The sequence below is a fragment of the Rhincodon typus genome, chromosome 16 (genome assembly GCF_021869965.1).
Source record: "Rhincodon typus isolate 14 chromosome 16, sRhiTyp1.1, whole genome shotgun sequence".
NCBI lineage: Eukaryota > Metazoa > Chordata > Chondrichthyes > Orectolobiformes > Rhincodontidae > Rhincodon > Rhincodon typus.
In genome coordinates, this window is record NC_063347.1 from 61,114,924 (window position 1) to 61,140,184 (window position 25,261).

A 25,261-nucleotide genomic window follows, 5' to 3' on the forward strand; every position below is an offset into this window, starting at 1 on the left:
GTGTCTGCCCGTGTGTGTGTCTGTGTGTCTGCCCGTGTGTGTGTCTGTGTGTCTGCCCGTGTGTGTGTGTCTGTGTGTCTGCCCGTGTGTGTGTGTGTCTGTGTGTCTGCCCGTGTGTGTGTCCGTGTGTCTGCCCGTGTGTCTGCCCGTGTGTCTGCCCGTGTGTCTGCCCGTGTGTGTGTCTGTGTGTGTGTCTGTGTGTGTGTCTGTGTGTGTGTCTGTGTGTGTGTGTGTCTGTGTGTGTGTCTGTGTGTGTGTGTGTGTGTCTGTGTGTCTGCCCGTGTGTGTGTGTGTCTGTGTGTCTGCCTGTGTGTGTGTGTGTGTGTCCGTGTGTCTGCCTGTGTGTGTGTGTGCGTTTGTGAGACAGTGTGTATCAGTGAGGAAGGAAATGAAAGCAATGAGAATATTTCACACCATCAGATCTTGATTTCATTAGTGCACACTGCAGAATAGCTCTTTATTCAGTTAATAATGTACTTTTACATTTTCACAATGCTCTCCTCCTCTGACTCTCCATCTGTCTCTCTTTCTCTTCCTCTGTCTCTCTTTCTCTCCCTCTGGTCCTTCCTCTGTCTTTTTCTCCCACTGTTTCTGTCTGTCTCTCTGTCTCTCTCGCTCTCTCTGTCTCTCCTTCTGCCTGTCCGTCCCTGTCTCTGTTTCCCTCTGTCCCTGTCTCTGTTTCCCTCTGTCCCTGTCTCTGTGTGTCTGTCCCTGTCTCGACGTGTCATTCTCTGTCTGTCCCTGTCTGCCTGTCTCTGCCTGGACTAGAACCTGCTGTCATGTGATTTTTGACCTTGTCCTCCTGAATGACTGACTACACAAACCACTTTCTGGATTCCACTGTCCACAATCCAGACACTGAATCCTTGTTTATTTCCCTTCTGGTGTCTACGGTGTAGGCTACATCATCGCAGTGTTCAAAGGGGAGGCGCTGGGATCGCAGGTTACATTGATAGTGAGGGTGATGGATGGCTCGGGGTGTATGTTCTTGGAATTGCGCAGGCTCAGAATGACTGTTCTATTCTTCTCTCTCTCTCTCCAACCACCCCCAACTCCCAGTTCCGTAACTGTATGATCACCACGATCTGCTGTGGCAAGAATCCATTCGAAGAGGATGAGTCTGCCTCAGTTAGTGCCAGTAAGACTGAGGCTTCATCCGTCTCCTCCAGCCAGGTGGCCCCTGCGTAAATGTGCCAGCTCGCCAGGCACAGGTTGGCACGTGGTGTTGAAGCTGAATTTTCCAAACAAAACAAGCCATCTTGTTGAGATTCGAAGGACCATGATTTCAAAACCAGTCCAAGTGTTCTAAAGTAGTGGAACTTTTCATCTGCATGGTGAAGATTTGAACAGAATTTGAACAAAACTTCCATCTTGAGCTTTGTGATTTAAACAGTGGCAGTGAGTCTCCCACACTGTCACGTTGTCAGGGTATTGTGCACTCTAAATCCACCCAGATGTCTAGGAACCCCCACCCACCCCCATTATATTTAAAGCTCAGATCCTTTCTCAAATAAGCCCTCCTACTGGCGATACTCCAATGTAATTTCCCTGTACAGGTCTGATTTAGCTAATGTAGAAACCGTTCAAATTAATAAAGAGCACGTTGCAAATAATCTGCCTGTTGGTTTTCATTCCACCCCATCTCCTCCGAGAGGTGCCAGTCTTTGGCGGTCTTCCCTTCTGCCCCCCGAAAGCCCCTTAGTCACTTCATTGTTGAGAAAGCCCATGCCCAAGACTTGGGTGGATGTGGAGAGGGTTCTAAAGGCTTCTGGATGGGTCTATGAATAGAAGGGTTTAGAAGAATATGGGCCAAATGCTGGCAAATGGGACTAAATTGGTTTAGGATATCTGGTCGGTGCAGATGAGTTGGATCGGCGGGTCCGTTTCCATGCTCTATGACTGTATAAACCCTTCTTCTACCTTCCCCATCAGAGAGCGCCTGGCCTCAGAACTCATCCCTCACTTTGTTTCTCTTATCAAGAGATCTTGAGTCGTTTAGGCCCATACTCTCTACAGTTTAGAAGAATGACAGGAGATCTAATAGATGGATATAAGATGCTAAAGGGATTGACAAAGTAGAGGCAGAAAGGGCTTTTCCTCTTGTGGGCCAATCTAGCACAAGAGGTCATAGTTTTAGGATAAGGGGTTACAGATTTAAAACAGGGAACAGAAGAAATTACTTCAATTAAACGGTCGTGAATCTGTGGGATTTACTATCCCAGACTGCAGAGGATGCTGGGACATTGAGTAAATTTAAGGAGGGGATAGATTTTTAATTAATAATGGGTTGAAGGGTTATAGGGAGCAGGCAGGAAAGTAGGGTTGAGGCCAAGATTAGATCAGTTATGATCATATTAAATGGTAGAGCAGTCTCAAGGAGCTGAATAGCCTACTCCTGCTCCTATTTTTGATGTTTCTGTGTTTAATGCCTTGATGAGACAGCAGATTGCTGACTCGGTGACTGGTCTCTGGCCAATATCTGACAGAATCTTGATGGTGAAGTTAGAAGGAAGGTCTTTCAACTTTCAACCTGATTTAGATCTATAAAGACACCAAAACGTTCTATTCTAACGTCCAAACAGTTCTGAAGTACACCAGTTCAGGCAATTAGCAAGGCTGATTTCAATGCAAAAGTGGGGCAAGGGAAAGTTTAATTTGTTACCAAACCAGCATTGCCTGGGCTCAAGGAACAGAGATAAAGTTGTAGAATCATAGAATCATACTACAGCACAGAGAAAAAGGCCCTTTGGTCTATCACATCCACTCTGGTCACAAACAACCACCCAACTATTCTAATCCCATTCTCCAGCACTTACCCCATAACCTGGTATGCCTTATCATTGCAGGTCCACATCTAAATACTTCTCCAATATTATGTTTGTTTTTGCCTCTACTGCCCTCACAGGCAGTGAATTCCCATCACCCTGTCAGTGAAAAATGTTTCCTCACATCTCCTCTAAAGTTCTGCCCCTTACCTTAAATCTATGCCCCCTGAGTATTGATCCCTCCATCAAGGTGAAAAGTTGCTTCCTGAACTGGATTGAGACCAATATCCTGGCGGGCAGATTTGCTAGTGCTGCAAGGGAGGGTTTAAACTGGATTGGCAGGGGGGTGTGGGACCCTAAACAGCAGGGAGACAATTTCGAGGCTGGAAGGGCATACTGTAATCAGAAATAGCAAATTGAAGAGACAGGTCAGGCTGGAATACGACAGGGAGCGAGGAAAGCCTGTTGGATTAAATTGCATGTATTTCAACGCAAGAGGGCTGACAGGTAACGCCGATGAACTCTGGGTGTGGATAAGTACGTGGGACTGGGATATTATAGCCATTAGGGAAACATGGCTAAGGGAGAGACAGGGTTAGCAGTTTAATGTGCCAGGGTACTGGTGCTTTAGGTGGGACAGAGGTGGAGGAAAGAAGGGAGCAGGAGTTGCATTGTTGAGTCTCATGGCAGTAGTCAGAGATGAAATAACTGAGGGATCATCCAGTGAGGCTTTGTGGGTGGAGGTTGGAAATAAGAAGGGAATGGTGATGTTATTGGGGTTGTACAATAGGTTTTATGTTATCTATATCAATGATTTGGATGAGAAAGTACAAGGCATGATTAGTAAGTTTGCAGATGACAGTAAGGTAGGCAGTATCGTGGACAGTGAGGAAGGTTACCAGAAATAGCAGCAGGATCTTGAACAGCTGGGGAAGTGGGCCAAGAAATGGCAAATGGAGTTTAATATAGATAAGTGTGAGGAGTTGCATTTTGGAAAGTCAAATCCAGGTAGGAGTTTCATGGAGAATGGTAGGGCCTTAAGGAGAGTAGTGGGACAGAGGGACCTTAGAGCTCAGGTGCTCAGTTCTCTGAAAGTGGAGTCACAGGTAAACAGGACAGTGAAGAAGGCTTTTGGCACACCGGCCTTCATCAGTCAGGGCATTGAGTTTAGAAGTTGGGAAGTTATGTTGCAGTTATACAGGACATTAGTAAGTCCGCACTTGAAGTATTGTGTTCAGTTTTGGTCATCTTGCTCAAGGAAGGATGTTATTAAACTAGAAAGGTTGCAGAAGAAAATTACAAGGATGTTGCCAGGAGTCAAGGGACTGAGGTACAGGGAGAGGTTGGACAAACTAAGATTTTTCACTTTAGAGCATAGGAGACTGAGGGGGGATCTTATAGAAATGTATAAGGTCATGAGTAGCATGGATAGGGTGAATGCACTCAGTCTTTTTCTCAGGGTTGGGGAATTGAGGATTGGAGGGCAGCAGTTTAAGGTAAGAGGGGAAAGAATACATAGGGACCTGAGGGGCAACCTTTTTACACAGAGGGTGGTACACATATGGAATGAGCTCCCTGTGGAAGTGGTTGAGGCAGGTACTTTAGCAACATTTAAAAAGCATTTGGATGAATAGGTGGATAAGAAAGATTAAGAAGATTATGGCCAAGTGCAGGGAAATGGGGTTAGCGTGGATGGACATTTTGGTTAGCATGGACCACTTTGGGCTGAAGGACCTATCCATGCTGTAGGACACTATAACTCTAATCCTATGTGCCCCCTTGTAATTTTATACACCTCAAGCATAGCCCTCTCAATTTCCTCTGCTCTAAGGGAAGCATCCCCAGTCTGTCCAATTTCTCTTCATAACTGAAACTCTCCAGTCCAAGCACCATCCTGGTAAATCTCCTCTGCACCGCCTCCAGTGCTATCACATCCCTCCTGTAATGTGGATTCCAGAACTGCATACAATACTCTAGATGTGGCTCTACGAGTGTTTTCTACAGTTCCAGCATCGCTTCCCTGCTCTTAAACTCTATGTCTCAGCTAATAAAAGCAGGTATCCCTTCTGAAGAAGGGTCTAGGCCCGAAACATCAGCTTTCCTGCTCCTCTGATGCTGCCTGGCCTGTTGTGTTCCTCCAGCTCCACACCTTGTTATCTCAGATATCCCATGTGCCTTCTTAATCGATTTATCCACCTGTCCTTTCTCTTTCATTCATAGGATGAAGGCATCGCTGGCTAGGCCAGCATTTATTGCAGTCCCAGGGGGCAGTTAAGAGTCAAACACGTTGCTGTGGGTCTGGAGTTATTTGTAGTCACTTATAGACCGTTGCTTCCTGCCTTTTTACTTTAAGGGACCGGTGTACACACATACCGAGGACCCTCTGATCCTCAGTGCTTCCCAGGGTCCCACAGTTCATCATGTATTCTCTTGCCTTGTTTGTCCTGCCCCTATGCATCACTTCACCCTTATATGACTGAATTCCATTTACCACTGACCAGCCCATCTATATCCTTTTGTAGTGTCAGGTTATCCTCCTCATTATTTACCACCATGTAATTTTTGTAACATCTGCAAACTTACCGATCAATCCTCCTACATTCAAGTCTAAATCCCTTGTATAAGACACAAACATCAAGGGCCCTAACATTGATCCCTGTGGGACACCATAGGACACAAACCTCCAGTCAGAAAAACACTGCTCAAACATCACCCTCTGCTTCCTGTTTCTTTATCCAATTTCCTTGGATCCCATGAGTTCTTACTTTTGCGGTCACTCTCATGGATTGAAAGTGGTTGTATTTAGCAGAATGAATCATTTTGTAACATCAGCCTGAAAGAAAATAGTGAACGTGGAAAAGTGTTGAAGATGGAAAGGCATGGTTAACACTGCTGCCTCACAGCACCAGGGACCCGGGTTCAATTCCACCCTCGGGCGACTGTCTGTGTGGAGTGTGCACATTCTCCCTGTGTCTGCGTGCATTTCCTCCGGGTGCTCCGGTTTCCTCCCACAGTCCAAAGACGTGCAGGTTGGTGGAGCTGGGATGCTCTCTGGAAGGGCGGTGTGGACTCAGTGGGCCGAATGGTCTGCTTCCACACTGTAGGGGTTCTATGGCTATCCCAATCAGGGAGACTATGCAGTAAGAGAGTAAGCCAAAGAATTAAAAACTATTCTCAACAGGTAGGGACCTATCCAGGAGTGATGATAACCAGTGACAAAAAACTCAGGGAAGGAAGAAATGCCAGAATTCAAGCAGCTGTACAATCTAAACATGCTGTTGGCTACAGAAATGGAAAAAGTATAGAACTGCAGTTTATAAAATGTTTGATGTGCTAAGTACAAGGACAAAAGAGCTGAATTCCAAAGATGAGTTGAGATTGACAGCCTTTGACATCAAGGCCACATTTGACCTAGTGTGGCATCAAGGAGCACTAGCAAAACTGGAATCAGTGGGTATCAGGGGGAAAACTCTCTGATAGATGGAGTCATACCCTGACTCATAGGAAGATGGTTGTGGTTATTGGAAGTCAATCAGCTCAGCTCCAGGACATCTCCGCAGGAGTTCCTCAGAGTAGTGTCATAGGCCCAACCATCTTCAGCTGCTTCATCAATGACCTTCCCTCCATCATAAAGTCAGAATTGAGGATGTTTGCTGATGATTGCATAATGCTCAACAACATTCGCAATTCCACAGATATTAAAGCAGTCCATGCTCAAAGGTAACAAGATCTGGACAATATGCAGCTTTGGGCTGACAAATGTCAAGTAACATTTGCATCATACAAATGCCAGGCAATGACCATCACCAATAGGAGACAATCTAATCACCACCCCCTGATATTCAATGGTGTTACCATCACTGAATCCCTTACTATCAATATCCTGGGGTTACAATTGACCAGAAACTCAACTGGACTCATCACATAAACACAAGAGCAGGACAGAGGCTAGGAATACTGTGACAAGTAACTCACCTCCTGACTGCCCAAAGCTGCAAGACACAAGTCAGGAGTGCAATGGAATGCTCCCACTTGCCTGTTTTGGATGAGTGCAGTTCCAACAAAACTCAAGAATCTCGACGCCATCCAGGACAAAGCAGCCCGCTTGATTAACATTACATTCACAAGCATGCACTCCCTACATCACCGACGCTGAGTAACAGCAGTGTGTACTGTCTGCAAGATGCACTGCAGAATTTCACCAAAGAGCCTCAGATACCACCTTCCAAACCCACGACCATTTACATCTAGAAGGAAAATTGCTGCAGAAACATGGGAACACTGCCACCTCCAAGTTCCCCATCAAGCCACTCGCCATCCTGACTTGGAAATACATTGCCTGGGTCAAATCCTGCTGATGACTCCCTCAGGGCATCACAGGTTTACCTGAAGCATTTCAAGAAGACAGCTCACCACCTTCTTCTCAAGGCCACTATGGATGGGAAGTAAATGCTACTCCAGCTGACGACCTTACATTCCGTGAATGAATAAAGAAAAATACCAAAACGATATAGCAGTCATTAAAGAAAACACAACGCAATACAATCCATAGGAAGATGCTTCCATTGTCACGTGACTTTAACAATGCTGTTTCCATGGATACGAAGGTACAAGGCAAATTGGAAATGCTTTCATTTTATATCTGGATACCAGAGTCTGTTTTTCTATAATTATATTTAGTGAGGATTAAAGGTTAATAGAAATAGCATAACGAAGAAATGGATAAGGACTGGATTGGCAAAGCAACAAGTAAAAGCCAGCCCACTGTGTGGCACAGAGACACCCACACCCACCTCATGCTTTGGCACAGGTTGTGTCTCAGGACTTGCTCACAGTGCTGACTCCAACTCTGTGAGTATCCTTGTCTTGGTTTGCTCCTTGGCGTTGTCAGAGAACTAGGACATTTGCCATATTTGCCAGCACTGACCATTCAAGGGGGCATGGAGGGCAGGGTGGTGTATATACTGCCGTAAGGTAACCCAATGTCACACCTGCACTGTATGCCAGCTGCTCACATGGCAAACACATTCCATGTGCCTCCATCAAATAGCCCTATCTGACACTCTAAGGGAGTCATCCTTAGTCCAGTTAAGGAGGATTATGGTCAGTCAGGGACATCATTCACTGTCAGTCCAGGGAACTGACCATGAGTAGACAGCTACTCGGTGTGGTCAGGGCCCGACGTCTAAGAGTCCTTACAGGCCAGGCATAAGGTCACAGTGAATCATACAGTCACACAGCATAGAAACAGGCCCTTCGGCCCACCATGTCTATGCTGACCAACAAGCATCAAACCACACTAATCCCATTTGCCCACACTTGGTTCATAGCCCACTACACTCTGCCATTTTAAGTTCTCATCCTGATACTTCTTACATGTTTTGAAAGTACCTGCCATCACCGAAATTGTTTCTCAGATCTCCTCTAAACCACTTACTCCTCACCTTAAACGTATGGCCTCTGGTCTGAGGCATGTCTACTACATGAAAAAGATTTGCTTTATACCTCCCACAATTCTGTGTCCATCAATCAGATCTCCCCCTCGCCCTCCTGTGCTCCAGGGAAAACAGACCCAACCTTACTAGTCTCTCCTCATAACCTTTCATCCCAGGTCACATCTGGTGAATCTCCTCTGCGTCCTCTCCAGTGCCATCACATCCTTCTGATGGTGTGGTAACCTGAACGGATCACACCTCCAGGTCAACTTCCAACAGTCCAGGGATAGCAGATACATCAGATGAAAAACTGTGGAGACATCAGTCTGGGAACTGGGCCCTTTATGTAAGGAAAGACGTACTGGTATTGAAGGCAATCCAGAGAAAGCTCAGATAACAAGGTATAGAGCTGGATGAACACAGCAGGCCAAGCAGCATCAGAGGGCAGGAAAGCTGATGTTTCAGGCCTAGACCTTTCTTCAGAAAATTTTCACTCAGGAAAGCTCACTTGGCTGATCCTAAGCATTGAAGGATTGTCTTCTTAGTAGAATTTGAGTTGACTATGTTTGTATTCATTGGAGTTTAAAATAATGACAGCTGACCTTATTGAAACATCCAAGGTATTTAGGGGACTTGGTAGAGTAGATGCAGGTGTTGAAGATATTAATTTAGTCACACACTGGAGCTTTAGACTTTGACGTAAAGAGGCTTTATTCGTGATATCACGGGGAGCCAAAGCTGACAAAAGGTCAGGTCTGTAGTCTCCGATGAGTACAAAAACAAGGCAATACTTATACACGCCGTTATAGATTGAGACAGTTGTTATAAGCAAATAAGCACGTACATAGTTTATCACATCCCCTTAAGGCAGATCCTATGTCATGTCATACGTCATGGTCCCACACCTTGTGGTTGCTGATACGTTATCTTTAAGCTGAACGTGTCTTAAGCTTTGGGTCAACATTGAACAACAGGTTCTAAGCTTTCTACAGATATGCAACAATTTGTCACATATCTCTTACTTGACCAATTTTCCCATCATCCCAACCTCTAATTCTAAGCTACATCTACATCTAATTGCTCTTGACACTTTAATTATTCTTCCACAGTGGGAGAGTCTAGGCCAGGGGGTATCATCTCAGAGTAAGGGGTCACCCATTTAAGACAGAGAGGAGGAGGAATTTCTTCTCTCAGCGACTAGTGAATCTGTGGATTTCTTTACCACAGAGGGTTGTTAAGGTTGTGTCTTTAGATACATTAAAGGCTGAAACAGATTTTTAATCAGTAAGGGAATCCAGGGTTATGAAGATAAAGCAGGAAAGTGGAGTCGAGGGTTATTGGAGCATGTCATAATCTGATTGAATGTTGGATCAGATGTGATGGGCTGAACGGCCTACTACTGTTTCTCCAGCTTATGGTCCTACGGAGTGTGTACTCACTTGTAAAACACATGAACAGAATGAATCCTTGGCTCCTGAATGATTATATCGTCACACAGAACAGGGAGAGTATGGGATATGAGCAGAGGTGGGGACACCTGCAGGAGCTTTATATTCAGTGATCTCCTCAGCTCAGTCCAGGCCACCCTCAGGGACGAAGGATGTCTGAAACCTGCTGCTCTCCAAGATCTATCTGCGAGATGAGCTATCCCTCTCCATTCAAACTCCTGCCTCTTTGGGAGGAGTGAGGAGGCAGCTAACTCTGATATAGTAACTATATAACCTGGTTCTGCCACTGAAGTCGCAGTCCATCAGACAGGAGCTGGCTGAAACTGCAGGCATATTCACAGAAGAGAAGAGGTGTTTACAATGAAGTGTCACCCATGCAACCCATGTGCCCTCAGAGTATTTATTTTCCTTATCCTCTCATTACATTTGGGACCTGTCCCAGGGCTCACAGTTGGAGTAGAGGGAGACTACTCTGGATTGGATCCTGTTGGTCTGGAAGATTTGGACAGACAGTCCCAGGAGTGTTTGTGGTTAGAGAGCCTGGACATGATGAGAGTAACCTGCCCAGATGCAGGCTTACCCTTCTCACTGCAATATCTCCAGGGTTAGGGATAACAGGCAGTGTGGAGGTGTGAGGGGATAACAGGAGGAGTCTGGGAAGGGGTGTGTAGATAGTTTGGGTTATGTTGAGATCAAAAGGGAAGAGGTATTGGGGGCTTTGAAAAACATTAAGGTAGACAAGTCCCCAGGGCCTGATGGTATATACTCCAGAATTCTGAGAGAGGGAAGGGAGGAAATTGCTGGGGCCTTGGGAGAAATCTTTGTATCTTCACTGGCTACAGGAGAGGTCCAAGAGGATTGGAGATTAGCCAGTGCTGTTCCTTTGTTTAAGAAGGGTGGCAGGGATAATCCAGCTAATTACAGGCCAGTGAGCCTTATGTCAGTGGTAGGGAAATTATTGGAGTGGATTCTTCAAGACGGACAGGATATGCTCCCACTTGGAAATAAGTGGGTGTATTAATGAAAGGCAACATGGTTTTGTGGAGGGGAGGTCATGTCTCACTAACTTGATTGAGTTTTGTGAGGAAGTGACGAAGATGATCGATGAGAGTAGGGCAGTGGATGTTGTCTATACGGACTTCAGTAAGGCCTTTGACAAGATCCCTCGTGGCAGGCTGATACAGAAGGTAAAGTCACACGGGGTCAGAGGTGAGCTTGCAAGATGGAAAAAAAAACTGGCTCAGTCATAGAAGACAGAGGGTAGCAGTGGAAAGGTGTGTTTCTGAATGGAGGGCTGTGACTAGTGGAGTTCCTCAGGGATTATTGTTGGGACCTTTGCTATTAGTAATATATATAAATGATTTGGAGGAAAATGTAACTGGTTTGATTAGAAAGTTTGTGGATGACACAAAGGTTGGTGGAATTGCGGATAGTAATGTGGACCATCAGAGGATGCAGCAGGATATTGATTGGTTGGTGACTTGTGCAGAGAGATGGCAGATGGAGTTTAATCCAGAAAAATGTGAGGTGATGCATTTTGAAAGGTCTAATGCAGATTAAAAATATACAGTAAATGGCAGAATCCTTAAAAGTACTGATAGGCAGAGGGATCTGGGTGTACAGGTACACAAGTCACTGAAAGTGGCAATGCAGGTGGAGAAGGTAGTCAACAAGGCATACAGCATGCTTTCCTTCATTGGCCAGGGCACTGAGTTTAAAAATGTTGCAGCTTTATAGAACCTTGGTTAGGCCACATTTGGAATATTGTGTTCAATTCTGGTCGCCACACTACCAGAAGGATGTGGTGGCTTTGGAGAGGGTACAGAAAAGATTTACCAAGATGTTGCCTGGTATGGAGGGCATTAGCTATGAGGAGAGGTTGGAGAAACTTGGATTGTTCTCACTGGAACGATGGAAGTTGAGGGGCGACCTGATAGAGGTCTACAAGATTATGAAGGGCATGGACAGAGTGGACAGTCAGAAGCTTTTTCCCAGGGTGGAAGACTCATTTACCAGGGGCCATGGGTTTAAGGTGCAAGGGGCAAGGTTTAAAGGTGATGTACAAGGCAAGTTTTTTTACACAGAGGGTGGTGGGTGCCTGAAACATGCTGCTGGGCGAGGTAGTGGAAGCAGATACGATAGTGACATTTAAAGGGCTTCTTGACAAATATATGAACAGGATGGGAATAGAGGGTTATGGTCCCCGGAAGAGTAGGGGGTTTTAGTTGTGACGGGCAGCATGTCGGTGCAGGCTTGGAGGGCCAAAGGGCCTGTTCCTGTGCTGTAATTTTCTTTGTTCTTTGTTCATTGAGTGGGGGGGATGACAAGTGGTTTGGAGGTTTGGGGGAATAACAGGCAGTGTGGAGCGGTGGGGGATGGTAACAAGCAGTGTGTGGTCCTGGAACATCTGGATATCCTAATACATTAGCTCCTGTACACTGTACACCTCCCAACCCATACATTGCTGACCACTTCATTCATCAGAATGCTTATGCACACGGAGTCCATGGTGAGCATAGGGATGTTTGACTCAGAGGTATAATAATGGCATTCCCTGATATGCACCTGGTTCATTTTGCTTTGACATTGTGCGGTGACATAGACATCAATCAATGGTACATCCTGAAACAAACCCAGATATTTCTGGAGCAACTCAGCAGGTCTGGCAGGATCTGGGGAGAGAGAAAGCAGAGTTAAACGTTTTTTTAAGTCCAGTGACCCATCTGCTGAGGGTCTTCCTGCTATAGGCAAGTGGACTGTACTCGGCCTGAGCTGCCAAGAGATGCAGGGTCCCTGGTAGGATCAACGTGGAGGGCCCAGCAAGCTCTGTCATGTCCTGAGAGGAGACATATATCTCTTGCCGAATAAAACTGTGTCTATCTCAGATTTAAGTGTAACAACCAAATTAGCATCAACTGCCATTTGAGGAATAGAGTTCCAAACCTCCACTAGTCTTTATATGTTGGAAGTGTTTTTTAACATCTCTCCTTAATGGCGTGGCCCTAATTCTTAGACTATGACCTCTGGTTCTAGAATCTTCAACCAGTGGAAATGGTTTATCTTTATCTATTGTCTTTTCCTGTTAATACTCTAAAAACCTCGATTAGATCACTCTTACCCTTCTAAATTCTAGAGAATAAAGACTTAATTTGTGTAATCTCTCATAATAACCTAACCCTTGAAGTCCATATATCATCCTTATAAACCTATGTTGAACTCCCTTCAGAGTCAAAACACCCTTCCTAATGTGTGGTGCCCACATTTGCTAACAGTACTTCGAGTGGGTTCTGACTAGGGTATTGTATTCCTGCAGCATAACGTTTGTATCCCTATACTCTAGCCCTTTAGAGAATTCCATTAGGCTTCTGGACTATCTTCTGCAGCTGCCCATGGCATTTTAAAGAGCTATGCTCCTAAATACCCAAAACTCGCTGGACATCCACTGTATTTAACTCTGTGCCTTCTAAAAAATACCCTGATCTATCTTTTTTGGTCTTAAATAAATAACCTCACACTTGTTTATATTAAAATCCATCTGCCATAGCTTTGCCCAATCACCTAATCTATCAATGTCCCGTTGTAATTTTATGCTGCCGTTCAACACTGTAGACAATGTTGCTGAATGGTGTTATGAGCCAATTTGAATATTTGACTTTTTAAGCCATTATCCAAGTTGTTGATGAATAACCGAGGCCCCGATACAGATCTCTGTGGGACTCCAGCCACATCCTGCCAATGTGATTACTTAACACGCACCATTCCAACTCTGTTTCCTATCACTCAACCAATTTCCGATCTATGTCTGTCATTTGCCCTCAACTCTGTGGTCTTCCAAAAAACTGGAAGAACTGAGGGTGCAGGAAATCAGAAACAAAAACAAATTACTGGAGAGACTCAGCAAATCTGGCAGCATGTGTGAAGAGAAATCAGAGTTAATGCTTCCAACCCAGTTACCCTTCCTCAGAATTGATAGTAGCTAGGAAAATGTTGATTATATATGCTGACGTTAGGATGTGGGGAAGTGGGTAAGGAGTAAACGATAGATACAGATGGAGCCCAAAGAGAGAGAGAAACAGTTGGACAGACAAAGGAGTGAATAATGGTTAACCTAGGAGAATGAATAGGTCTATTAGCAGCTGATAATGGGTTGTATGTGAAAGCAGCACATGCGATGACAAGGCCTGGTGTATGGGGACTGGGGTAAGGACACGGGAGAAGGTGTCTGAAGCCCTAAAATTGTTGAACTGTATATTGAGTCCTGAAGGCTGCAGTGTCCCCAAGTGGAAAATGAGGTGCTGTTCTTCCAGCTTGCGCTGAGCTTCACTGGAGCATTGCAGCAAGCCTGAGACAGAGGATGTTGGCCAGGGAACAGGGTGGTGTGTTGAAGTGGCAGGCAACTGGAAGCTCAGGGTAAAAATGACCCAGAGGTAGGTCAGAGAGTAAGACAGGTGGGGGCATTGTATGATTGATAAAGGAAACCATTGCTGCAGTAATGAGGGAGAATAGCTTAGAAGGGTCTTCAAATGAGGCCATACAGGTAGAGCTTAGAGGTAAAAATGGGGAATTACTTTGCTGGGGTTATACTACAGGCTTCCCAACAGTCAGAGTGAGATAGTACAGCAGACATGTAGGCAAATCACAACAGAGCTGTGAGGGGAATAGGGTTATTGTTGTAGGGGATTTCAACTTTGCTAACATTGACTGGGATTGACTTCATATGAGAGGAGCAGAGGGGATGGAATTTTTAAACTGTGTGCTGGAGAGGTTTTTGTGCCAGTTTGCATATAGTCCTAATGGAGATGGAGCAGTGCTAGACCAAATCCTGGGAAATTAAGCTGGTCAAGTGGTTTAAGTTCCAATGGTGAGCATTTTGGCAATAGTGACGACAACTCTAAGTTTCACAAGTCCTTATGGAAAGGGACAAGGATAGTGCAGAAGTTAGGTGTCTAAACTGGAGAAGAACAATGTCAATATCATTAGACAAGCCTTGGCAAACATAGACTGAGAGCAGCTACTTGCAGGTAAGTCTACATTGGAAAGTAGGAGCTTTTTTCAAAGTGATATAGTGAGAATTCAGGACCAGCATGCTGTTCTTTATTCAATAACAGGATGAGGGGGTCACTGGCTAGGCAGCATTTATTGCCCATTCCTAATTGCCCAGAGGACAGTTCAGAGTCAACCACTTTGCTGTGGATGTCAGTTTCCTTCCCTGAAGACGTTTGTGATTCTGATGGGTTTTTTTGACAAGCAGCAATGGATTCATGGTCATTATTAGATTGTTAATTCTAATTAATTAGAAATCTACCATGGTGGGATTTGAACCCGGGTCCTCAAGATGTTATCTGGGTCTCTGGATTAACAGTCCACCGATAATACCACTAGGCCATCGCCTCCCCTATACTTGTTCATCTAATATTGGAGAACAAGGGCAGCAAGTCCAGGGAATGTCAAGGGATATCGAGAGTGTGACAAAGAGAAAGAAGGACGAATGGAAGATGGAAGAAGGTCAGGTACAGTGCATTAAAAGCAGGGGAGGGTCTTCAAAAATATAGAGAGTGTAGAAGGTTGCATGAAACCAAATCAGGACAGCAAAGAGGGACCATGAAATATCTTTGGCAGATGGGATCAAGAAAAACCCGAAGGCATTCTTATAAGTATGTCAAGAGAATTACCAGGGAACGGGTGGGGCCTAGTAGAGATCAAAGGGGCAATCTGTGTGTGGAGCCAACGGATGTGGGTGAGGTCTTACAAGAATATTGCTCATCTGTATTCACTGAAGAAAGAAACATTTCAGCTAAAGATTCCAGTTTGATGTTTGATCAGTCATAATGGTGCATAAATCCCCAGGGCCTGATGAGATGGATCCCAGGCTGCTTTGGGAGGCAAGAGAGGAGATTGCTGGAATCCTGACGGATGTATTTAATACCTTGCTGGCTACAGGTCAAGTGTCAGATGACTGGAAGATAACTAATGTGGTTCCTTTGTTCAAGAAGGGCAGCAGGGATAGGGCAGACCAGTCAGTCTGACATCAGTGCTTGGGAAATTATTAGAAAATGTTCTGAAGGACAGAATTAATCAATACTTCGAAAGGCAAGGATTGATGAGGAATAGTCAGCATGGACCCTGTCTGACAAATTTAATTGGGCTTTTTTATAAAGGTGACTGACTACATTAATGGTGGTAGCACAGTTCATGTGGTTTACATGGACTTCAGTAAGGCCTTTGACAAGGTCCCACATGGAACGCTGGTCCAAAAGGTGAGAGCCCATTAGATCCAAGGAAAGTTGGTAAACTGGATCCAAAACTGGCTTACAAATAGGAGGCAAAGGGTGATGGTGGATGGTTGTTTATATGATTGGAAGCCTGTGACCAGCAGTGTACCACAGGGATCAGTGCTGGGACCCTGGCTGTGTGTTACATACATTAACAACTTGGACGTGAATGTTGAAGATACAATTAGTAACTTTGAAGATGACATGAAAATCAATGGTGCTGTTGACAGTCAGGAGGACTATGGTCTGATGTTGATCAGCTGATAAATTGGGCAGAGCAATGGCAGATGGAATTTAATCCATATAAGCGTGAGGTGATGCCCTTTGGGAGATCTATTAAGGGAAGAATTTACACAATGAACATTAGGTCCCTGGGAGTACTGAGGAACAAAGGAAACTTTTGGTGTGAAAGTCCATAGATCCCCGAAGGTGTCAGTGCAGGTAGACAGAGTAGTGAATAAGGCACAAAGGATGCTTGCCTTCATTAGCCAGAACGTAGAATATAGGAGCAAGGAAGTCTTGTTACAACTTTCTAAAACATTGGTTAGAGTGCTGGATGGAATATTGTGTGCAGTTCTGGTTGCCACACTATTGGAAGGATGTGATTGCTCTGGCATGGGTGCAGAGGAGATTCACCAAGATTTTGCCTGGGATGAAAAGTCTCAGTTGTAAGGAGAGACTGGATAGGCTGGTTTTGTTTTGCCTGGAGCGGAAGAGGCTGAAGGGGATCTGATTGGGGTATACCAAATTATGAGAGGCATAGATAGGGCAGATCGTGAGAATCCTTTCCAGATCGTAGACATGTCTCAAACCGGAGGGCATAAGTTTAAGCTGAAGAACAATGGTTTAGTGGAGATCTGAGGAATTTTTTTTTTCACCCAGCGGGTGTAGAAATTTGGAACACGCTACCTGAGAGGTGGTGAAAGCAAGTACTCTCACAACATTTAAGAACCACCTGGATGAGTAATTAAAATGTCAAGGCATAGGCTATGGACCACGTGCAGGGAAATGGGATTAGTGTAGCTTAGTGCCTGTTGGCCAGCATAGACATGGTGGGCCAAAGGGCCTGTTTCTAAGCTCTATAACTCAATGACAATGACTTAATCATCACTTTTTTTTAAAACGATTCTTTTCCCATTTCAGTCCAGAATTAAAACATACAGAAAAATAAAAAAAGACATGGTCTTTGCAATTGAGAGGAGGAAAATTTATTTCATCCAAAAAAGTGTTGTTAATCAAAAGCCACAGGCTCAATGATTGGCTTGTAGAGACATTGCTTTGTTCAGCCAATCAAAAGCCCTTGCAGTTAACTAATTGATTATATAGACAGCCTGCAGCTATAGGCCCTTTTTGTACTCTAGTTTTTGCAATGGCTCCTAAAAGACTATCAGCAGTCACAAAGGTGACGGTTTCCACCACAGTTGGAGACAGGATTGTAGCATTAAAGAGTCGACGACAGTCTCTACAAGGTAGGGGCAGAAAGGGCTGTTTCAAATGTCCTCCTGTTGCCCAGGCTGGTTGTTGGGTGGATTAAGGCCATAGCTGCAGGCTATCACCATTCTCCCAGCTTCAGCCTAAAGCCCCTGAGGAGGAGCTTCTTGAGAGCAGTGGAATCCTTTACTGCTGGTTTGGTGGGGGGGAGGGGGAAGAGAGTGAGAAGGGGATATTAAGCATATTCAAGGCTGAAGAGGGCAATGGGCTAAAGGCAGGTGAGTGGTGTTTAGGATTCATGGATTTAATTACTTCCCTGACACTCAATGGTGGAGTAGAATTGATGGGCTGAATGGCCTACATTTATTCCAATGGCTTGTGGTCCCTCCCATTAATCTAAGTATTCCTGCACGTGGTCCTTGCTTCCTAATAGTGACTGACTTGTTTAATGTGTTGATTCTGAACTTCAGTTGGGCTAATAGCTAGTTAAGAATTCAACTTACTCCTGTGAGTAGTTGAATTCTCTCTAATCTGGTGTTTGTTGTGCTGCTGCTTACTGTTTTAAGGGCTAGGAGATATGCCTGTGTAATGCCTAGCCTACTTGTAGTGGCATAAGGCAGGTAAAATACCTCTTTCAAGTACTCTCTCTCCCAGTATAATGCTCATGTGGGAGTAATCGCTGCCTTCTGCCAACCAGCCCACTTGGTTAAACTTCCCAGCTGTAATTTTAATCAATGAACCTGTCTTGTTAGTCCATCCAATCCCTTCTGTTGTAAAATCTTTCTTCTAATTGGGTGACCTTGAACTCCTGGACCAGAGGTGGTGATACTACCACAGTACCATAGTCTCTTCCGCCCCCCCCCCCCCTCCCCCCCCACTCTCATATTAACTAGCCAACTCTCCTTCACCTCTTCCCATATAACACAATTGAGCCAGTTAATGCATTCTGTATTAAAAAACATTCTCTAACAATGGAATGTGTTGCAGCCTGTGTTTCAGTTATTGCTACATTCAAACACCACTTTGAATTAAAACTGAGAACTGTGGATGCTGTAAATTGGGAACAAAAACAGAAGTTGTTGGAAAAGCTCAGCAGGTCTGGCAGCACCTGTGGGGTGGCGGGGGGAGATCAATGTTCCAAATCTAGTGATTCTTCCTCAGAAAATCCTCTGTTCACTGACTTTTTTCTTTAGACCTGCCAAGCTTTTCCAGCAACTTCTGTTTTTAAACTCCACCTTGAATCCTTGCATTTCAATCTCAAACTGAAATTCCCTAATTTTGGTGGCATTAAATATTTGTTTGAGGGCATTTCAGTGGCTGTTTTGTATTTATTACTCTCTAAAAGCAATGTCAATAACCATGTATTAAAGTGGAGGCCTCTAATTCTCTTCTGGATGTAGCTCACTATTCGGTGTTTATTTTAGGTGTGAGAGCCAGTACGCTGATAATTTACAAACGTCCTCCTGTGATCAAAATGGTGGTAAATGCCTTGAAGAAAAGCAAAGATCGGAAAGGTACAACAGTTGCAGCAATAAGGAATTACATTCTGACAACATATCCCACAGTGAACCCTGTCTACTTGAAGACCAGTCTTAAGAAAGCCTTAGCTATTGGCCTGGAGAAGGGTATTTTGGTTCGACCTGCAAACTCCAAAGCAACTGGTGCCACAGGAAGATTCAAAGTAGGCAAATTTTTCATCTGGTATCTCCCTCTGTTTGTAAAACGCTATAGTCTAAATGTTTGCTGGATTCCTAATTCAAACCAAGTGGGATAACTGGTGCTTGGCTACTAGCAATTGGGTGTTAGGGGAGGGGGTGGGGTGTCTCACTTGTTTTACTCACCATGTTCCAAAGCTGCCTTTTCTTTCAGTCAGCAATGTTCAGTTTGCTAGCAGTGACCCTTAACTTTTTAACAAATTGCAAGTGTTTTTACCTCTTACAAGAGGTTCTGATGACCACTGAAGGAAAACCTCTAGTTCTGCACCTCCCCCACCCCCAAAACATGAAGTCATTGTTATGTGCAAGCTATTCTTCTGATAAGTTTGTACCTGTCTTAATGGACACTATTCATTCCCTTAGGCATTTTAATCAACCTGTTTAAACATCACTATTCAGCCCTTGAGAATGAGACTTGAAATTAGGTGTTAAGGGTTTGCAATATCTTAATCATCCTGTAATGCATTAATTCTGTAGGTCTCTTCTTCTCCAGGACACTCTTGCAAAGTGTCAGCAATTGCACTAAAGTTCATTCCCCCATCCTAATGTGCACAATGTTCAGCTCATGTCAGCTGCTTATCTAGTTCTGTGCCCCAAAACTCCTTCCTTGAGGAGGCAGAGACCCTGTTGCTGAGCTTCAGGATAAGCTGGGACTTTTTCCTCTTGGATTGTAGGAGTGTGAGGGGTGACCTCAGAACTTTAAAATCATGAGGCATAGATCTAGTAGATAGCTAACAGCCCTCCCCATGGTAGGGGAGTGTAAAACTAGAGGGTATAAGTTTAAGGTAAGAGGGGAGAGCTCCAAAACAGTCCAGAGGGACAATATTTTCAGAAGGTGAAGGGCCTCAAACAGGCTACCAGAGGAAGTGGTGGAAGGAAGTACAAGTTTTCATTTGAGAAACACTTGGACAGGTACATGGATGGGATAGTTCTGGAGGGATATATCCTCCATGCAGGCAAATAGGACTAGGAAGTTTTCATAATTGAACTAATGTGGCCAAGGGTCTGGTTCCATGCTGTGAATCTAATTGATTGTATGGTGTTGTCTACTTCCATCTGTTTTGGAATGTGGTGTACCTTGAGGTGGGATTTGAATCTGAACTTGGCAGAAGGGACACTATGGTCACAAGACCTTTTTGGTGCAACATTCAATCACTAATGAAATACAAGCTTCCAGTTTTGGAACACCACAAATAAGTGAGAATAGAAGTCTGGTCTTACAGTCTAGCAGCTGTCAATGGTCTGTTCCAAAACTGCTCTTTCCCCCTCTACTTGATCCCCATACTTGTGAAAGGGAGAAGAATAACTTTAATGGACTTTAGTAAACTTGTCAGTTATTTGGTTCTACACTTAAACACTGTAGCAATTAAATTCCAACTTTTAGATATAGCACTAACAATTGAGTTTCCCTCCAATGGAGTATCCTGCTGTTCCACCATCTCAATCACTCAGTTGCACAGAACTGCTGGACAGTGTCCACTTAAAATCTCAACACAATTTGCTCATCACAGCAATTAGTAACTAAATCTCTTGGCCCTAGCTGCAGTGGGTCTGTCAGCACTCACCCAAATTAACAGTTGATCTATTGCTCAATTTTCACTTTCTGGAACACTTAAATTGTGAAGTTTTTGATAGAACCCTGGTGATACTAAAGATTAGTCAATGTTTAGAAACAGCTAAACTTTAACTGGGGAAGAATTAATATGGGCCTCCAGAGACTTAATTCCAACTTTGAATCCACACTTTGTGTAAAGTTTGACACTAATTTGAAGCTGCCTGTGATGGTTCTCACTGCTCCTATCTCCAGCTTGCAAGTAAAAGTGACCTGAAGAGAAACAATGAAAATGTGGATCCAAACAGTGGCTCGGTCAAAATGACAGCTACAAAAGTGAAGGCCAAGGTGAAGAAAACGGAGGCTGATAAAAAAGCAGGTAGTCCATTCCATCTTGTGGATTAACTTGATGCCAGGGTTCTCTCCTCAGGCTAGATCTAATTGTTGTGAATAGTTGTACCTTTGGGCATGTGTTCATGCAGCTTACAGCAACATGGACAAACCCAACCTTGTGGCAGATTTTTCTTCACACTGAGCTTTTCGTTCACGTCACTGCAATCCACTGACTTGGGCAAATGTTGATCTATCCATAGGTGCTGTGAGTTAATTACTGACTAAGTTTCTTATTTCACTTAGTGCAGATGACCACTACAGTCTGCCTTTCTCCAGTGTGGAAATAGAGAAAAAAGAAACCCAGGATTTATACTAGAATAACCTAAATTGTGCCTTAATCTTCCAATCGCTTTGAAAGTGCTATTTTCCACTCCTTAACAAAATTTTCCCATTTTAAAAATCTACATTTGCATCCAATTAGAGGATATTATCTTTGGTCTTAACTTCATAAACTTGCACCCAGTTAAGGGGAGATTCAACTTTTGGGTGGTATGGTGGCTGTGGTTAGCACTGCTGCCTCAGTGCCAGGGACCTGGGTTTGATTCCACCCTTGGGTGTCTGTCTGTGTGGAGTTTGAACATTCTCCCCATGTCTGTGGGTTTCCTCACATGGTCCAAAGATGTACAAGGTAGATGAATTGGCCATGCTAAATTGTCCATAGTGTTCAGGGATGTATGGATTAGGTGGGTTAGACATGGGAAATTAAGGGAATGGGTCTGGGTGGGATGGTCCTTAGAGGGTGGGGTGGACTTGTTGGGCTGAATGGCCTGTTTCCACACTAGGGATTCTGATTCTTGTCTCTAAATCTCCCTCCAGCTTCCTATTCCTGGTGAATGTGCACTAAACACCATTCTAATTTTCTCAGCTCACTAAATTTGAGAATACTAGCTCATGTAAAATTCACTAATCGCACCTCAGTAAGAATCCTAATATCCTAATATTTGAGTACCTGGAAATAAACAGTAGGGCAGGAAATAACTACCTGGAATTGCTTATTTTCAAACTGATATTAAATTAGTTGTGATCTTCTCTCCTTCCCTCGTACCATACTCCATATGGTTGTGGTGTAATATATTGTCTAGTTTGACCTCCATTTCTAACCCTTGAGTGGCCTTCACCTCTAATGATAACCAGTTGTATTGAATTTGGATTTAGATTAAGTGCCTGATCTTCAATTCTGGGATTACATCATTCTAATTCTACTGCATTACATACACTCAAGGATTGCTCTGAGCCCTTGGCTACTTAACTAAAGACTCTTTGAAATGTGGTCAATTGGTTTGTGTGACATGAGACCTTCCCAAACCACAAGCCTCTGCCCCTCAGTATGGGCACTTAAACAGAAAACCACTCTCTAGTTTATTCTGAATGCAGCTAATTGGTGCAATCTACAAACATTGGTTAGCTGTGCTGTCAGTGAGTTGAAGCCTCAGACTCTGAAAACATGAGAGTTTTAGGCCCTTTGTACCTGCTTTAATGCTCTATATGATCATGGCTGATCATCCAGCTCTGCACCTTGCTCCCACTCTTCTCCATTCTCATTGATTACATCTTACCCCTAAGAACTAGATCTAAACACAAATATTCAATGCTTTGACCTCTGCCACTTAGAGTGAATTCCACAGGCTCGCCACAATGAAGAGATTGAGCAATCTGATATGATCCTTAACCTGACCCCTGGTTCCAGACTCCCCAGTCATCAGGAAGATCCTTCCTACATCTCAAACCACAAGAACTGCAGATGCTGTAAATCAGGAACAAAAATAGAAACTGCTGGAAAAGCTCAGCAGGTCTGGCAGCATCTGAAGAAAAAAGTTAACACTGTTCTGAGGAAGGGTCACAGGACCAAAACATTGACAGATTTTTTTCTTCAATGTCTTGGGTCCAGTGACCTTAGAACTGAGTTAACACTTCTTTTCTTCACAGATGCTGCCAGACCTGCTGAGCTTTTCCAGAAGCTTTGTTTTCCTTCCTACATCTAAACTGTCTAATCCTGTTAGAATTTATAGGCTTGATCATCCCCTGACTCCTTAACCCTAGTAAATGTTTTAATCTTGCAGATACAAAGTCCAAAACACAATCTGCACATACTTCCAAAGGCAAAGGAGAGAAGTCTGGGAAGGTGAGTTTTGATGTCAATTCTGTTCTTCAACTAGTGCTAAATCAGATTTATGGCTTTGTGCTCTTCCCTGGAACCCCTTCTCAGACTTGTGGTAAGATCAGTGGCTCCTGCTTCATAACCCCATTAGTCCCTTAGTACAAAATTCTCTAGTCCCAGTTTACTGAGGTGAATGAAGATGTAGAATCCCTACTTTGGGAAAGGGATATAAAACATGCTTCTGGCTAGCATTTCTGCCATCCAGTGGTAGGGACCCAGGTTTGATTCCAACCTTGGGTGTCTGTATGGAGTTTGCACATTCTAACCATATCTGTGGGTTTTCTCCAGGTACTCCAATTTCTTCCTGCAATCCAATGATGTGCAGGTTAGCAGCAAATTACTGCAGATGCTAGAATCTGTATTGAGAACAAATGCTGGCAATCACAACTGGTCAGGCAGCATCTGTGGAGAGAGCAAACTAATGTTTAGGCTAAACTGCCCTGTAGTGTGCAGAGTAGGTGGGCTAACTCTGGGGTTACAAAGATGGGGTGGGATAGTCTTGAGGATTGGTACAGATTTGATGGGACAAATGATCTGTATCTGCACTGATTCTGGTTTAGGAAACTGTCCTTTTTAATAAAAATTAAGACTAATCCCTTCAAGTAGGTATCTTGTTCAGGTTATAACAAAACAAGTGACTTGAGGGATGCTTCACTGAAGTTTCCATCACCCCTCTTTCCAGGTTAAGAAGCTGGGACAGTCCTCTCTCCCCAAGCCCAAAGGAAACAATAGCAAAAAGAGCAAGGCTGTAAAAGAGGAACCAGATTCACTTCCTAAAGTGCCATTAAAGAAGGCTTCCAATCTGTTGCCCCAAACTGGAACAGGAATGAAACAAGGCCCAAAGAGCAAAAGTAAGAAGAGAGAACTGAACCAGGCACCATCCTCTTCAGAGGACACTCAACTGCCAGCCCCTAAAACTGGCTCATCTGCTCCAGGGCTGACAGTAAAAGCTGCTGAAGGTCTAAGCAAGAAAGCAGAAAGCAAGACCAAGGACAAAAGCACCAAAAAATGATTGCCCAAAATGCTGGGCTCTACACCATCTCTTGAAACTCCTAGTAACTTATTAAATTTGATTTGATTTGCACTTTTTAAAAATGCATTTTGTAAACTGTTCAATAAAATATAACATTAATATGGAGATCTTTAGATCCAGGTTGTTGCATTTTGACCCTTAAATTGCACTGATTTTGTTGACTGCTGTTTCAGAATCGTGTTTTAATTCCAACGAAGGGTAGTCACTTCAGGGTAGCTTTTCACTTGTTTGTAAATAACATTACATTGTGCACATGTTGTCCCAGGTGCTATATTTAAAATGTGGGAATGGTAAGCCTTCCCAGTATTTTGTTTCCAAGTTGCTAGCCTCTGATCTCTCTCCAATAACACTGGTGTAATTTCCAGCTTTACTGCTTTCCTGGCACTTCCCCAGACAACCACACTGCAAACCTTCAAATTCAGCTAAAAGTTCACATCACATCCTGGTTACAGCAATCTCCAGTGTTTAATATTTGCCTGTCGGGTTAGGAATAGCAACTGTGTAGTTTTATCTAATCACTTCATTATGAATGAAATGTGACAATTGGGTTCTACTTTTGCTTTTGGACTTCTCTCTGACATGGGAGAGAGGTAGGGAATGGTACTAGGGAACCATTTGATTCTCCAAGGTTTTAGATCTCCAGTATTGAATGACTTGAACAGACTATTCATCAAGAAAATGAGGGTAGCATACTTTGAAACTCTAATCCCCTGGTAGTGTTTTTTGATGCAGGAAAGGCCATTTTTCTGGCCAAAACCCTCCAAGTTTCAGCCTGAAATGTTGACTTGCCTGCTCTTGGGATGCTGTCTGACCTGCTGTACTCTTCCAGCCTCACCTGGATTCTGGCTTCCAGCATCTGGTCCTTATTGTCCCCTGTCTTTTTCAGACTGGGGTGTTTCACTTTACATGTAAAGTTCTGTTTGAATGGAGCCAAGTGCTGTTTCCCAACCTTGGTCATGTCTGGGCAATCCTTATCCCAGACTGCTCTAGCAAGCTGTGCTGCTTCAATGGGCCATCTACTGCAGAATGCAAGGAACAGAATGAATGGCTGACGCTTGA

At 44.0% G+C, this 25,261-nt stretch overlaps 2 protein-coding genes across 2 annotated transcripts in view; both read left to right on the plus strand.

Annotated features, from left to right (window-relative positions):
• Positions 1–1,582, plus strand: part of LOC109922438 (rhodopsin) — a 21,279-nt gene extending 19,697 nt beyond the window's left edge. The window contains exon 5 of the mRNA XM_048606470.1: positions 1,060–1,582. Coding sequence (XP_048462427.1) covers positions 1,060–1,188 — 129 coding nt within the window. The 3' untranslated portion in view covers positions 1,189–1,582. The remainder of the gene's footprint in view (positions 1–1,059) is intronic.
• A 15,699-nt stretch (positions 1,583–17,281) lies between these two features.
• On the plus strand, positions 17,282–24,307 carry LOC125485131 (protein B4). Its single transcript, XM_048606471.1, has 5 exons — positions 17,282–17,389; positions 18,776–19,032; positions 20,874–20,997; positions 23,072–23,133; positions 23,852–24,307. Exons 1-5 carry the CDS (start codon positions 17,290–17,292, stop codon positions 24,179–24,181), a joined length of 873 nt encoding a protein of 290 aa, XP_048462428.1. The 5' UTR covers positions 17,282–17,289; the 3' UTR covers positions 24,182–24,307.
• Positions 24,308–25,261: the final 954 nt, after the last annotated feature.

Bases quoted from the DNA above. Each gene is read 5' to 3' on its own strand.
- LOC125485131 (XM_048606471.1), top strand. From the start codon at position 17,290: ATGGCTCCTAAAAGACTATCAGCAGTCACAAAGGTGACGGTTTCCACC. The intron at 19,033-20,873 runs GTAGGCAAATTT...TCCTATCTCCAG, and splicing joins GTGCCACAGGAAGATTCAAA to CTTGCAAGTAAAAGTGACCT. The intron at 23,134-23,851 runs GTGAGTTTTGAT...CCCTCTTTCCAG, and splicing joins AAGGAGAGAAGTCTGGGAAG to GTTAAGAAGCTGGGACAGTC.